This window comes from Pyxicephalus adspersus, chromosome 2 (assembly GCF_032062135.1).
Source record: "Pyxicephalus adspersus chromosome 2, UCB_Pads_2.0, whole genome shotgun sequence".
Classification (NCBI taxonomy): Eukaryota; Metazoa; Chordata; class Amphibia; order Anura; family Pyxicephalidae; genus Pyxicephalus; species Pyxicephalus adspersus.
Genome location: NC_092859.1, coordinates 50,920,691 through 50,936,393, shown reverse-complemented (window position 1 = coordinate 50,936,393; position 15,703 = coordinate 50,920,691). Strand labels below are relative to the sequence as shown.

General features: G+C 37.6%; 1 protein-coding gene across 5 annotated transcripts in view; it reads left to right on the top strand.

Annotated features, from left to right (window-relative positions):
* Positions 1 to 15,703, top strand: part of JADE2 (jade family PHD finger 2) — a 256,030-nt gene that overhangs the window by 38,868 nt on the left and 201,459 nt on the right. For 4 of the 5 annotated variants that reach the window (XM_072400764.1, XM_072400761.1, XM_072400763.1 and 1 more), the window contains exon 3: positions 7,551 to 7,608. In XM_072400764.1, the coding sequence (XP_072256865.1) occupies positions 7,551 to 7,608 (58 nt within the window). Of the gene's footprint in view, positions 1 to 4,601; positions 4,628 to 7,550; positions 7,609 to 15,703 lie in introns of those variants that run through there. The other variant, XM_072400759.1, reaches the window with a different exon arrangement.

The window sequence follows — 15,703 nt, the reverse complement described above, 5'->3', positions numbered from 1 at the left end:
ACACAATAGTTTACAGTGGAAAAAATAAACACAACTTTTTATATTATTTAATGGCTCCATTAAGCGTCATTGGCCCCTTTAACAGAAACTATTTTTGTAGGCAATCCGAATAACTTTCCACCTGTGACTGATTTTATCTCAGTGAAGTTTTTGCCTAATTGGCTCAATGACCTTTGCCAGATTCCCCAAAAAGTGGGATTGGGTTTTTTCTAAAATTCTATCTTTGTTTTGCTCCAAATTTGTTTACTGATACTGCAGCCAAAGTCTTTAGTTTATCAGTCATTGTTTCAGTCACTGAACGCATTGTTCCCCGGATGCCTTCCCTTTGCTTATATATTCAATGGCAAACAGTACTGTTTCTCAAATAGTTTTTAATACAATAAGCATTTTTTGGCACATCTTCCACGCAGTTCTAATTTGTGTAATATCCTTCTACTGGTGGAATTGTTTACTTTGACACCAGCTGTTACCTACAGATCAGACAATATACTTTTGCGTACTAGACAATCAATTCATAAAAATTAGTAATGATTTGAAATCTAGATCACTGTTAAATGATATTACTTGCAGTGAATTGATTGAGTTTTTATAGTTTTGGTGTTTTTGTTTTTCTTTTTTTCGCTTGACTTTTTTAGGGCCTTAAACGTTAATAGAAAAAAACATTAAACGCTTGATATTTAAGGTTTATTTAAGTCAGGTTCCATCTGCCTACACCCCAATAAGGTTCTTAACATTAATCTGTAATACCTGATTCTAATTCATTGAGTGTTCGCTTATGTTATGTACCTTTTTTTTTTCCACATGACAAATCTGCATTTTTATTCAGTTAGGTTATGATAATGAATACACCTCCTTTGTGCAGGTCATTTAAGTATTCAGGTATATCATTTTAATCTTTAGGCATTGTGTGAATAAATATTCCAGTATTCAAAATTCAAATGTATAAATAAAGCAACAATTTCAATGAGGTATGCTTATTTTTTCATATGACTGTACTTGTCTATTGTTTCCATCAATTGAGCACACTAATACCTAGACATAGAATGGGAATTAAAACTGGGGCAGCTTTGGAGACTAGAAATTGTTGAATATTTTACAGCAAGTCCTTAATAATTGATGCCTGTTTTTGAATGTGAATGGTATTGTGAAAATTTCAGGTTAAGAACCTATCTGCTAAGCAGGTGATGTCATATTTTATTTTGCCTAAATGGCCTAATTGTAAAATTTATATATATATATATATATATATATATATATATATATATATACACCGGTATATATATATAGGGCAAAGTTCAGTCCAGCCTTTCCACCTTGAAGTGCACCCTCTGTATTTACTTTCATGCAGTCTTCTCTTTATGGTAGACTTGTATATCGATACACCTACTTCCTGGAGAGTGTTGTTCACTTGGTTGGCTGTTGTGAAGTGGTTTCTCTTCACCAAGGAAATGATTCTGCGATCATCCACCACTGTTGTCTTCCGTGGATGTCCAGGTCTTTCGGTGTTGCTGAGTTCACCAGTGGTTTGTTTCTTTCTCATGATGTACCAAACTGTAGATTTTGCAACTCCTAATATTGTAGCAATTTCTCGGATGGGTTTTTTCGGTTTTTGCAGCTTAAAGATGGCTTGTTTCACCTGCATGGAGAGCTACTTTGACCGCATGTTGTCTGTTCACAGCAAAATCTTCCACATACAAGCACCCCCCCTCAAACCAACTCCAGGCCTTTTATCTGCCTAATTGATAATGACATAACAAAGGAATTGCCCGCACCAACCCATGAAATAGCCTTTGAGTCAATTCTCCAATTACTTTTGAGCCCCTGAAATGAAGTGTTTGGGTTAAAAAATGCTTTAGTTCCTCACATTTTTTATGCAATCTTTTTGTTTAACCCATTGAATTAAAGCTGAAAATGAGTTGTTTCATTAAAAATTAATTGTGGTAATGTACAGAACCAAAATTAGAAAATAGTTGTCTCTGTCCAAATATTTTTGGAACTTATATTTTGGTATATTATTGTTTTGATATGGTAAAATTTAATGTCAGTTCTAAAGCAGTTGTCAAGGCAGTTCAGGCAAATACACAATATTTAGGTGTAATATGTATATCTTCACTAAATTAAAAGTGTAAAATGTATACAGAAAGATGAATAGGCAAACAAGCACTGATGGAAAACAATGGGGACTTCAGAAATTCAGGCAATCAATGGTAAACTATTGCCCTACTTTAACCATTAAACAAAAATTGCACAATTATTGTTACTCAGCTTAAATTTAGGACTTCAGCTATTTTTGCCTCCCTGCATCCCATTCTGGGTAACCCCATCACTTTCTCTGTCCTGGGTCTAACCTTGTCTCCCTTTGTCTTCCTCAGTCTCTAAATATTTACATTATCCTACCAGGTTTGCCAATCCCCCATTTCCTGTTATACATAGCCTGGCAAACCAGTATATTTCCATACAATGTATAGCTAACATTTTTGAAAGTTTATGAAAGTTAGTAGATATTGCAGTTTACAAGTACTATATAACATAGAGTTGAAAATGCAGTAATGTGTGATACAGGTGCAGGGTCAAGTTCAGAGGTCGGTTTTAATGTAACATTAAGTGCACAGGTTGCTTACTCCAAGGGCTGGCCCTTCATACTCATACTCGAATAAATACACCAGCTGTCACTTGTTTTTTAAATTTCTCCATTGCTGTAGCTAACTGTTCCTTTAGCTGTTTTAGTTCCTGGACCCTATTCCCGTATTCAACTTTCACAGGTGCCTGGGCAGGAACTGGACGTTCACAATCCAAAAAGCCACCGAGCATCCCAATCTATTCCAGTCCTAGCATTCTCTCTACCTATGGCCTCCGACATGTCCCAAAATCGAGCACTGCATACAAAAATCCTAAGTAAATATGTTCACACAGGGAGTAGCCGGATCTAGCTTCAGTATTAACGGATAACAGTAGAACACTGCATTAAAGCCTGGTTTATTGAGGCTGTCCAAGATTGCAGTGGATAGACTATCGTGGTAGAACCGGGGTGAAACAGCAAACCTAGAACGGATATGGTCCAGGATTAAAAACATTTAGCAACTAATTGCAAATTATTTATTAAGAAACCCATTTCAGGCTGGTTCAGCCAGGTTCTTCCATAAAAGTCCAGTCTTTAGGAACATAAATAAATCAGGTCTATAATATTCACAACTTAAATGAAATTATTTTTGATAAGAATAAATTTGATAATTTTCCACTGTAACTTTACTTTTAGATACAAATGGGGCTTCCCTGCTTGCTCCTCTGCAGGAGGAAGGCTTGATAGTGGGGATGGAGGCGGTTTGTGTGACTTGCAGAAGAAGTCTTTTGCTAAACACAGCTGAGGTTGTGGGTGATCTTAAGAGCTGAGCTGATCTGTAACATCTTGTTACTCTTTAATGACCAAGACAAACTCTGCAGCTGGTTCTTTTTGCATATCAAAGCACAGCTTGCTCCAGAAGTTAATGTATGTCTAGGCTCTATAAAATGTTGTAACCCGGGGACTACCTGTACTCATTCAATACATGCTAAAGGGACCCCAGAGCATTCTTTAGATAATACTGTGACAACATGACATTAATTCCCTGTCATCTGTCTTTCCAGAAGCCTGCGCAATATCGGCATATTTTATTTTTAACTGACTGAATTTGAACTGTAAAGCATCTGATTGCAGTTGCAGGTGATTATTCAAAGCAGTTGGCAGCCATTTACAGGCATTTAGGAAATCATTATAGAAGCATTTATCTAGCTGTGCAGTTGCCTTGCATTGAAAATGGAGGATCATGGAAAGCAGACACATATCTTGTACTGTTTTTCTCAATGCTTCCAAAATGCCAACGCAAGAGTATATACCGACCACATCATAGAAATATACCACTTTAGCACTGTGGGAGTATAACATCTTTCACAACTATATACATATATGCTTAGTGCTTCCTATTAAAGCGGAACTTAAAATAAAAAAAATTCCACCTACTTTTCCCTCCGCAGATCCCTGAATTCCTTTGGAGCTTTCCTTGATTGGGTCCTGTGCCGCCCTGGAAATCCTTCTTTGTCCTGACCCTTTTACATAAAATAAACATTTTAGTGATAGGTCTTGAACTGCTCCAACAGCAGCTCCTGTGTAAGCAGTGTGAGGAAAGCCACCCGTGCTCCCGCTGGTTGCGCTCATGCTGTGACACTGTAACTAGCTTTAGAGCAGTGTAAGGAGGGCCGCCGGCAGCAGTAGCTTCTGCCTCCTGTCATTCGTGGCCCCCAACTCACCAGTCATGGACCAGCATCGGTCTGCCGGCCGGGGGTTGGGGACCACTGATCTATTGGCAAGAGAAAAAAACTGACCTGGGCTGATGGCTCATAGCAACAGCACATTAAACTTGGCAAGCCATATTGCCTTTAACATTGCAGTTTGCCTACCTAGATTTTCCAACCTCTTATGTTTAAGAAAAAAAAAAAACAAATTTACTTTGCTCTTCTTATCTTCGTGACTGGATGTCCCCATGACCATTGCTTGTTTATGCAAAGAAAATATCCATGGTCTTTTTTCCTTTTCTTTACAGGTCATGAAAACAAAAGAAAAACTAGAAAATCCATTAGTATTTCTCACAGGGTAATTACATCTATAGAAACTATCCTATCTCATCTTTTTGGGAGTTATCCCTCCTCTGCTCCATCGCTGTGTCTGTTGAATCCTAATGCTTCATTCATGTCTGTTCTTTCTCCTTCAGGCTGTGTAGTGTGTCTAAGCTAGAGTTTAAAGGAATGTCGATACACCCTTATCTTGCTGTCATTATATCTAACTATTTAATGGGGGAATACATTGGCATGATATGCTTTTAAATTGTCTTAAGCCTATTTATATTCTGGGCCTAGAGGTTTGTTATTGTCACTAGATAAATTAGTGTCATTGTCATTTTGTCTTAGTAATAATGAACGTTCGCATTCAGTATCTGTTCTGTGCTTTTAGACGTTCAAAGAAACTGTTTCTGGGTTTTATATTGAAGATGATCAGTTTAAAAAAGTTAGTATATCAATTTTTTTTCAGATTTACAAAATGTTCCTAGACAGAACATTTTTTTGGTATAGTGGAACAATGTTCAATGTCTAGCACTGGGTCAATGCAGTCCTTCAAGGCAACAGCTCTCCCCACACAATTTTGCTGTGACAGTAGACCTCAACCTTTCAATTGAGGTTACTCTTGCACCTTCTAAATGTATATAACTAAATAAAACCTAAATGGTATATGTGGTAGTTTGTCCGTATCATAAGTACGCCTATTATTTTTCAGCTTTCTTTAATCGACTTTACTGTTGAGACAAACAACAGGTTTTTGCTGGAGCTATGCTTTAACCCTTTCACTGCTAATGACATGAACCTTATCTGATGTCAATGAGTTGGTAAAATACGTTTTTGGCCAAAATAGCAGTAATAAGTTTGTTTTAAATCTCATCAGCAAGCTGTATGCTTTCATGCTGGAGCGAAAAGTGTGGCTGTAAAGCTGATCATTCCTACCTACGATGGTATCGCTGGTAGTAAGCACACCTGGACTCATAAGAGGTCTGCTCTGAGCACTTCTGAGTTAACACCTGTCCCCCAAACCTCCCCCCCCCAAAAATAAATAAAGTATTAAGTACAGTCTACTACTTGAACTGTAAAAAGAAGCTCAAGGGTCACAATGCAGCTAGCAAATCTAAAAACTGTCAATCTGCAACAGATTACATTTTTATTTCTGTGTTTAGTTACTCTTTACTTCTAATTTTGTTTACATAATCCATCTAGCATGGGAAATTCCTGTGACATGTTTTGGTCATTTCATACAGAACAGAATTTTAGTTGAGTTTTGATATTGGAGCAAGCTGTATATTAAGTCTGGAGTAAAGGTAAATTAGGCCTTAACCTTATGTTATTTTGAAATGCTTATACAATTTTGTGATCAAGCATTTATAAAAGTGTTTTGAACACTCCAATAATATCCCCAGAACACCCATGAAATGTGTGCAAAGGATTGCAAGGACAAAAACAGTAACAAACACCAATGCTCCATTGTTTTTCATTGTAGGTACATTTCAAACATTTGTGGGTATTTTGGCACGTTTATAGACATTTTTAACACTATAGGCTGCATACTCAAAATGATCCCGTATAGTACCACATTCAAAATTTTAAACATGGAATTTTAGATGCTATTCTTTGATGCTGAGGGAACAGCTTGTGTGTGTGTATTACTATACTATCAGTACTATACAAAATTATACACAGAAATATGCACTGATAAATACTGTAGTGTATTATTTTATTTACCTTGCTTTGAACTCAGACATGCTGTACCTTGCCCCCCTGGTAGATGTTTTTTTGCAGCTATTTATTTTTTAATGCAGAAATGTGGAGCCTCACAAAATGAAATTAGGAATAGGCAGTCATCCAGCATAGACAAGGAAAGGAAACACAGCACCACTTGATGAATTCTCAACCACAGTAATTTATTCTCCAAAAAACTGTGGATACACTTATCAGAGAATCAGCAGAGATCTGGGACCCTTAAAACTGTTTGTGCATGTAAAGCTTAATACCAATGTCTAATCAATGAAGAATAGGTGCTAGATATGTGAAGTACTTTAAATTGCTAACTAATTCTTTGTTTTTGTTTTTTTTTTTGTTTTTTTTTTACTCATGAAGATTAACTTAAAAGAAAAGCTTGGCCTATGATGAACTTTGCCAATAGAGCTTAATTGAAAGTTATTGTACAGAATAAAACCTATTAAACCTGGGCCATGCACAGAAAATTAACTCTTCCAAAACCTTTGCCAAGAAAAAGCTGTATCTTATTAAAGATGTATATAGTGCTGCAAGTGCTAGTACATTATGTAATTTCTAACTTATAATGTAATTTTCTAACACTTTATGAGGAGTTCTAAAATGCAGATAAACACTTTTAAGGTTTTTTTTTTTTCAGGTGAAGTACCTTGACCTCAAACAGTTTACACAGTTACACTTCCCAACCTTATGCAGACATTTCAAAATATGAAGCACTCTTTAGCTTAAAAATAACCTTTTCAACTGTGGAAGCACTCTGTTCTTGCAGATTAAGTGCATCACAATAAACCTTATTTTTTTCTCCAGATGATATTTTGCATGGTAGCAAAATCTTTTTCTTTATATTTGTATTAGCTAAGTGTTAGTCTAGTTCTCTCAGTGAAGTCTAAGGAGAACAGCTTGTTTTGTAGTTAATATGCTTTAACTCAACAATAAATGGTCACTAGAAGGTCACTAGAGTCACTAGAAGACAAAACACAACATACAGAGTTCAAAACTATGCATACATACACACACATGCACACTAAAGCTACGTACACACTTCCAATTATTATCGTTGAAAAACGAACGATCCTGTACGATATCTACGAACGATCGTATAGCACCGATCCTGCACATAGAGATAACGACACGATCGGTCGTAGATATTGTTCACACAATAGATACGATCGTTTGAGCGATAGAGGAACTATGTGCACGACAGGAAAGTGAACGAGCAGATGGTGGAGAATCAGAGGAAATTCTCAGTAAGCAGTGATGACTCGGACACTACTGACAGTAAGACACATCGTTTTTTTTTTTTTTTTTTTTGTACTTACAAAATATATATACCTAAGAATTTAAATTGAAATTTGAATCCCTTCGAAAAATAACTCATTTTCTGTACAAATACCTCCCCCCAAGAAAACATGTAGGGTAAATTGGCTTTCTCTAGCTAATAATAATAATACAAGTTTTGATAACATTTATTAAGTAATTTAGTAATTATCACACAGTTTTTTTAACAGGAGTTTCTGTTGCTTTTAAAATAGCTTCATGAAACAGCAGCAATAGTCTTGTTTTTTGTTAGTCTATAACAATCCATTTGTTTTTGGTTTTTTTTATAAATATGTTTTTTTTTTTTATAAATATGTATTTTTGAGAATAATGGCCATGGAAGGAAGGGTTCAGACTGGTATACAGTTGTAATTTTAATGTTATTATTTTGTCACAAATTGTATGATGTTTACTATTCTTGTACCAAGAGGATGTGTACCAAGAAAAATGATTAGGTAAAACACTTTTTATTTACTTCTAATGGGATCCAAAAAAAACTATAGGACATCACAAAACAGGAAAACCATTAAACAAAACATAACAATAAGAAAACTAATGAGATGACCTTTTTTCAAAAATTTGCATACTCCTAGTTCTTAATAATGTGTATTTCTCCTTTTAGCATCAATGTGGCATGTAATCTTTTGTGATACGTATGGATAAGGTCCTGATCATTTCAGGTGGTAAAGCTGCCCATTATTTTTGACAAACAGCCCCTTTGGGCCTGTAAATTATTGTGTCTTAGTAGAGATATTGTACTTTTCATCATAGATCTTGTTGCATCCTCTTCAAACATAGTGTTTATTGTTGCGAACCATAACATGTTGATCTTGGTCTCATCATTCAAAGGACATTGTTCCAGAGATTTTGATGCCTGTCTAGATGCTGTTGCCAAACTGCAAGTTGCCTGTTTACAAAAACACAATAAAAAACACAAAACCATAAAAAGGTAGCACGTGCCAAGGAATTGCTATCTGACAAAAAGAAGAAACGGTACAAAGAATGATAAGGCTTTTAAAATACACCATTTAGCAAATATAAATATACACAATCCTTAGTATCAAATAACCATAACCAGCCATTGTACCAATCCCATATAAAGGTCACTAATCCAGTGAAAACAAAATAGTCAGATCCAGGTGGTGTCTGTACTCCTCAGAAATAATATATGGTTACTAAAAGAATCAAAATTTCTTTCCTCTGCCATACAGTGAAGAGCTGGGATCTTCCATTAGTATGATTTTCATGTATTTTCTGTATGTATTTTCTAGAAAGTAGGCGTCCTAGACTGTTTCCAAAAAAGTGGGACACTTGGACCCCTGTTACTAAATGTTTAACCACAAAATTACAACATGTTTTTATTGGGAAAGTAATATGGTAAAGTAAGCAAAAGGCAGGGTTATCATGAACCACAAAATTGGTAAATTTCTCACAACTACCTGTGTCCAAAACGGGATGTAAATTTGGACAAGATTGACATCTTAAGCAAGTTTCAAGGATGGTTGGAACCCAACCCTGTGACCCTATATTTATTGAAGATTTGTGGGTAACAGCAGGATTCTGTCCTTTTGGTAACAGGGTGTAACCTTGGGGTGGAGTATTGAACAAGGTTCATTGTGCAGACAGAGTATTTTGCATACTCTCTTCTCCTTCCTACTACCCAAAGATTTAACGAAAGTTAGAGGGCGACAAAAAGCCTCACCGTTGGGAGTAAGCTAAAAAAAATGGGGATGGTCCCCTGACATAAGTTCCTCCATGTTTACCCAGCGGTTCAGAATGAAAAAAATGTAGAGCCCTATCTTGAGGTCAACAATTGTCTAAAGCCAGACCCCTCAATTCTGAGAGAAAAAGGATAAGCGGTAAGCATACCATCCAGTTTGATGGAAATGTAGAAATAATATTTTTCTTAGTGTGTGTTGGTGGGACAGAAATATAAGATTGCCGCAGCTCAAAAAAACCATCAATATGAGCAGAGACAGGATGTTTCTGCTCACCGTGTTTCTCCAACAATATCCCTCTCTTTCTACCTGTAAACCATCACTAGCCTCTATCAGCCCTGTTACTCTGGATGAAGTCAGCTCTTTTCTCACATGATCCCCATCTACTACCTATCCATTCCCCCACCTTAGCCCCATACTAACCCAACTATTCACCCTTTCTACTAGTATCTACCCCTCCGATTTCCCCATCCTAAAGAAACCCTCACTGGACCCTCCCTACCTTCTAGCCACTGTCCTATCTTTCTTATCCCATATGTTTTCAAACGTCTTTAGCTCCTTGTCTATAAAAGACCCACCGATTACCTGAACCCCAACTATCTCCTTAACCCACTCCAGTCTGGCTTTGGAGCTGCCCATTCCACAGAAACAGACCCTACTAAAGTGGCCAATGACCTCTCAAGGCAACTTTTTCCTCCTACTTCTTCTAGATCTTTCTTCTGCTTTTTGACTTTGATCGCTCTCTTGGCTTCAATTTCACCTAAGAATCAAATTCATCTCCTGTGCTTTGCCTTTAAATCCCTCCACAAATTTCGTCCCACGTACCTTTCTGACCTGGCTCCTCCAATAAACTTCTAATGATTTCCTCACTCATAATCTTGTCACATGCGATGGCTCCAAGACTTTTCTAAAGTTGTTCCGACTCCCTGAATTGGTCTTACACATTCTATACGGCTTGCTTCTACTTTCTGCTCAATAGCACTCAAAAGCCATATTTTCAAACTTGCCTACCTGTCCTCTCCTGATTTCACAAACCCTCAATACTCCACCACACGTTAAACAACTGGGTGAAGGGATAAGTCCCATCTGATAGGAGCGCTGTCACACTTGGGTGGAGGGGGCCTCTACGGCTTGCACAGGAGTGTGGGCCCTGAGAAGGGCCAGGAGTCTAAACGGTGCACTGCTGGTTACTGCCAGGTTACGGTCCTTGGTGGGCAGGATGATATGTTGTAAGAAATCACTAAGCGGAAAAATTGTCAAGAAAGGCCGGGGTCAAGGCAGACAGCAAGCCAGGGGTCAAATACCAGGGATCCAGGAATATCGAAACCAGTGACCCAGGGGCCACTGCAGACACAGAGAACACAGAGGAGACACTGGAAGCGACAGGAGGCACGGGTGACCCAGGGATAACCACAGACATAGAGGAACACTGAAACAACATAAGAGAAGTGGTTGGGAAACAGACTGGTCAACAAAGGGTTAACACAGGAGCTGGATAGGGAGAGCACTAAATTAATCAGCAAGTGTATAGGAAATGCTCAGCAGAGCTAGGGGGCTCGGCAGTACTAGAGACACGTTGCACGAATGCTGAGTCTGAGCTAGTTAAATAGCCAGGGATGATTAGGAGGTTATTTCCTAATTGGCTGGCCGGATGAACGAAAGTGATAAAACTTGGGAGCGCAGGTACGCCTAGAGTCAGGACTGCCTGCATGCATAAGAGAGAGGAGCCTGCTCTTTAGTGAGAAAAAGGTAAGCGTGACAAGTGCATTATATTATTACACTGGTCAACAAACATTTTATTGCCTAACAGAATAAAGTCATTTTAGGTTATGTTTGATGCACAGATTCCAAATATGGTATTGGTTTTGCTGGATTGGCTCTAGCTTTTGAAATAATGACAAACAAACCAATTATAGCCTCATAGAAAATGAATGAAACATGAAAATTAAGCAAAATTAAACTAGATTTTCCTATATAATACAAAATTGAATTTTTGAAATACTAAATGTCAATATATTTCATATACTGTATATTTACAGAACTAATCACAAAGAAGTCATTGAAAAACAAAAAAAGTTTGTTTGATTTCCTTTTATGCTGATGATCTGGACAATCACGTTGAAGGCTCGAGCTGTAGTCTGCCATCATGTGTCTATCCCATCAGCCATGATACCTTTCCTCCATCACCTTTATATCTTGATGGAACCTCTCCCCCTGTTCCTTAATAAAATCGCCAAGGTTTTCTGGAAATTTTGCAAATGGCTAGGGAGATAGTATACCTTTATGCTCATAGTGGTTACCCAGAAGTTCTTGATAACCATGACATAGCTGTGTCAGGCAAAAATTCAGTATCAGTAATGTACCTTGTGAAATTTGAATCATTTATCAGTTTCCTAATCTGGTGTCCATCAAAGATTCCTTGTTTTTATTTTTTTAGTACTCGATCCAGGGAAGAATCTACAAATGTATTTGAAGCAATCATCGTCCCTGTTCAGAGCTCTAACAAATTGCTTCATTAATCCCAACTTTGTGTAGTGGACGGAGAATGATTTTTTTCTTTGTCAACCATTGGCTCGTTAATTATGTTCACTGCACCTTTTTTAATGTTTTTCCTTGGAGGCCATGTCACTTTTTTCCAGTGATCCTGCTTTGCTCTACTATCCCACAAGCAGATGAAACATGCGTACTTTGTGTATCCACTTTACTGTCCAAATAGGAGGTTCACCATTTTTAAAACAACTCATATGGACTTTTGGTGTTCATGATAGCAAAGCTGTTGATTGACCAATTGGAATTGATGCATAGCAGTTGCCATTATGCAGTAAAACAGATTTCAAGCTTCGAGTGGAACGGTCTATCAAAAGCCGCCAATTTTCTGCTAAGTATTCTGGTACTCCCATATGGGCTCGTAGTCCAGGGATGTTGCAACAGTACACAAAGTCTCCATCTTCCCGGAAATATGGTAGAAGTGTCACCTCTCTTGTCCTATAACTTTTAACTTTGGTCTCAGACAGTTTTCTTTTAGCCTGGATGCTAAAAGTTCAGATGCTTGTTTTGACAGACTTAGGTCACGTATTAAATCATTGAGCTCTTCTTGGGAGAACTGCTGGTTTGATTAAACACTTCCTTCATATTCACTTCCAGTGCTAACTCCTGGATTACACTCCAAACCCTGTATATCCTCCATGTCAGATACAGGAATATTGGGGAGTGTACTGAACACTGGTATGGGAACATCAGCACCATGCGGCACAGGTCATCTTCCTGATTCCAAATCAGGGTACTCCCACTTTTTTTTTCTTGTAACGTCATTTGAAACCTTTTACATTCACAGCACAAAAATACCAATCATTATGATGATTTTTGGGGTCTCGCCATACCATAGGTACACCAAATTTCAAATTTACAAACAAAGTTTTCCACTGAAGTAGACACTCTACACAAGTTTTGCATACCATATGGGGAGCCCAATATTTATCTTGGTCCCCTAGTTTAATACTAAAATATGCAAGATATGCTTGTTTCACTAATTCTGTAATGTTTCTTAAAATAGTCACCAAAAATGTAGCAAAATACATTAGGTCATTTAAACAACTTCTTCTCGAAGAACTCATATTTCTGTAAAAAAAAGAAAATGTAGGAATAAAAAGAAGGCAAATGAAAGTTTTATTCAAATAATACTACATTTAATATATAAAAGCAAATTTGTGTAAATAAAGATTGATAATAATATGCTGTGTTAACATTTGTTGTTGGTAAAATCGTCTATTCCGATTTATATATCACAAGAACTGGAGCCAATTCATTGAAACTAATGTAATTTCTGGATTCAGCTGACCTGAAATACACTTACTATATTAAAAAAATCCTTGGCAAGTGAAAAAATGTTTTTTGTTGAGCTGTGGTATCATTATTCATCATCATCATTATTATTATTAACTATATATTTATATAGCACCAACATATTATGCAGCGCTGTACATTAAATAGAGGTAGCAAATGACAGACCGGTACAGATGGTGACACAGGAGGGGGAAAGGACCCTGCCCAGAAGAGCTTACAATCTAGGAGGTGGGGGAAGTCTCACACAATAGGAAGGGAGAGTAGATATAACCATAATTATAGATTTGTAAGCTAATTTCCCTGTACATAGCAGAGGATATTGTTGACCAAGCCCTACGAAAGTCTAGCAATGTTGTAGATTTGTCCGGGACATGTGTGGTCCATCTACTCAGTCCAGAGCAAATTCAATTTATAGGAAAGATAAACATCAGACATTGTGCTGATTTAGGTGCTGACAGCAATTAATCCATTTTTAGATGATAATTTTTTAATCATGAGACACAAGGGTTTAGTTATAGATATGCAAAAGTTGTGTTCTCATAGAAGGGTACGCACTAGATAGTGCTGAATGAGAAATCATTTTCTGGGTTAAACAGTTGACACATGATCTAACTCTCATCAGACCTGCTTCCCCCTCATTCGCCCCTGTAGGCTCCCTTACCATGCATGGAAAATACAAGTTCCTCCATAGGGGCAAAAATAGGGGAGGATTACTATTAAGCATGAAACATCTACTAACTTTATGCAAGACCTATCAACAGGAATGAATAAGCTAGCCAAATGACTTGGGAATCTCCAGATCTTAGTATATTTGAATGATTTAGAAAGTTCCAGTGTCAACAGTACTGGCGCATGATTACAAGGTTAAATTCGGCTATGGAAGACTGAGAAATCTTTGAAAAGAGGGACTCTAATCTATCCTAGAAAAGTCAATCCTAGAAAAGGAGAATAGCAGGCATAGCTTCCTTCAGTGGGGTTCAGAGGTCTCCAAGCATCAACTAAAGCGAGCTGAAATACCATATTTCCTAGGTCCCTGGAGGGAGTATTATCCAACCTGTTAGACCTAGAGGAACTATCAACTGTGAAACCAAAAATAGCATTCAAACCACCAGCTATAATTAGATTAGGATACTCTTTTTCAAATGTTTTCTTCAATAGCTGGCCATAAAATTGTGAACAATTCCCCTTTTGGTGCATATATGTTGCATAGCGTTCCTGCCAAATTCAATAGAACCAAAACAAATCTGCCTCCCCCCATCTAGATCAACACAGTGAATTTGACTTTTTGTGCTTTTTGGGAACTATTAAGACCTGCCACATTCCAGGAAAGCTGTTTCAGTTTTGTGGGAGATACTGTGTTAATGTGAGAGTGTAGAGACATTTAGGACATCATGGAGGAAACCAAAACTGCTTTATATATTGCTACAACAGCGGGCAGCTATAGTCCCAGCAATCGAGGACCAGGCCCAGAATAGGCAACAACAACAAATTGACCCCTCACTATGTTTACCAAGTAGTCCCAATTGAAAAAATTCTTGAACTCATACCAGGACAAATACAATAACCATCATCTGTACCATATAAAACAACGACATTCTGTAAGACCAGGGTGCAGCAACAGAACTCACCAGACTCCAGTTTCCCAAACTAACGCCGCACTCTTCACCCATAGCAGACCCCCTCTTGACCTCGGGGGGACTGGTTGCGTTTCCCAGCACACGGTTGCCTCCAGGACTTAGCAGAGGATCAGGAGCCCTCTGATAAAGCTGAACCAAGATTCCAACAGAGTCAAGTCCAGAACACAGAGCAAGAGTTCATACACAGATAATACATTCACCAGATGAAGTGCAGAAGGCCAAAACACAAGCAGAATTAGGGTCACAGGCAAAAGGTTAATCCAGACGGCATAAACTCACAGGGTCAGAAACAGGCAGGGTCAGCAACAGTCTATCAGACAAGAAACTCTCCAGTACAGATTAGCCCAGCTAAACGCTACAACAATCATGGATCACTGGGGGCAGAGAGGCTTTAAAGCCCCAGCAGCCTGTGTTATTGTCTGTATCTGTCATTTACAACCCCTATTTAATGTACAGCTCTGCGTAATATGTTGGCGCTATATAAATTCTGTTTATTATTATTATTATTATTAATAATAATAATAATAATAATAATAATTAATTATTATTATTATTATTATTTGTAGATCTTGCATAGATGCCTCCTGAACAGGGAGGTATAGTAACTATTGATGATAGGAAGAACATCAACCATATTAAATAGGCCACAGATAAGCATTGAAATCACAGTAGTCCTATCCGGTTCTGAAAACTTAATGCTAATTGTGGGTCTTCATTTGAACTAATCATTGGCACACTAGAACAAATTGTTTGCGCTTCTGAGCAACCATGAAAAATCCTGGAATACCAAAATTTTCACATCCTGAACTCTTGGCTTTCTTTGTTTACGATAGGCTGTCAGAACCATTTCTTGATCTT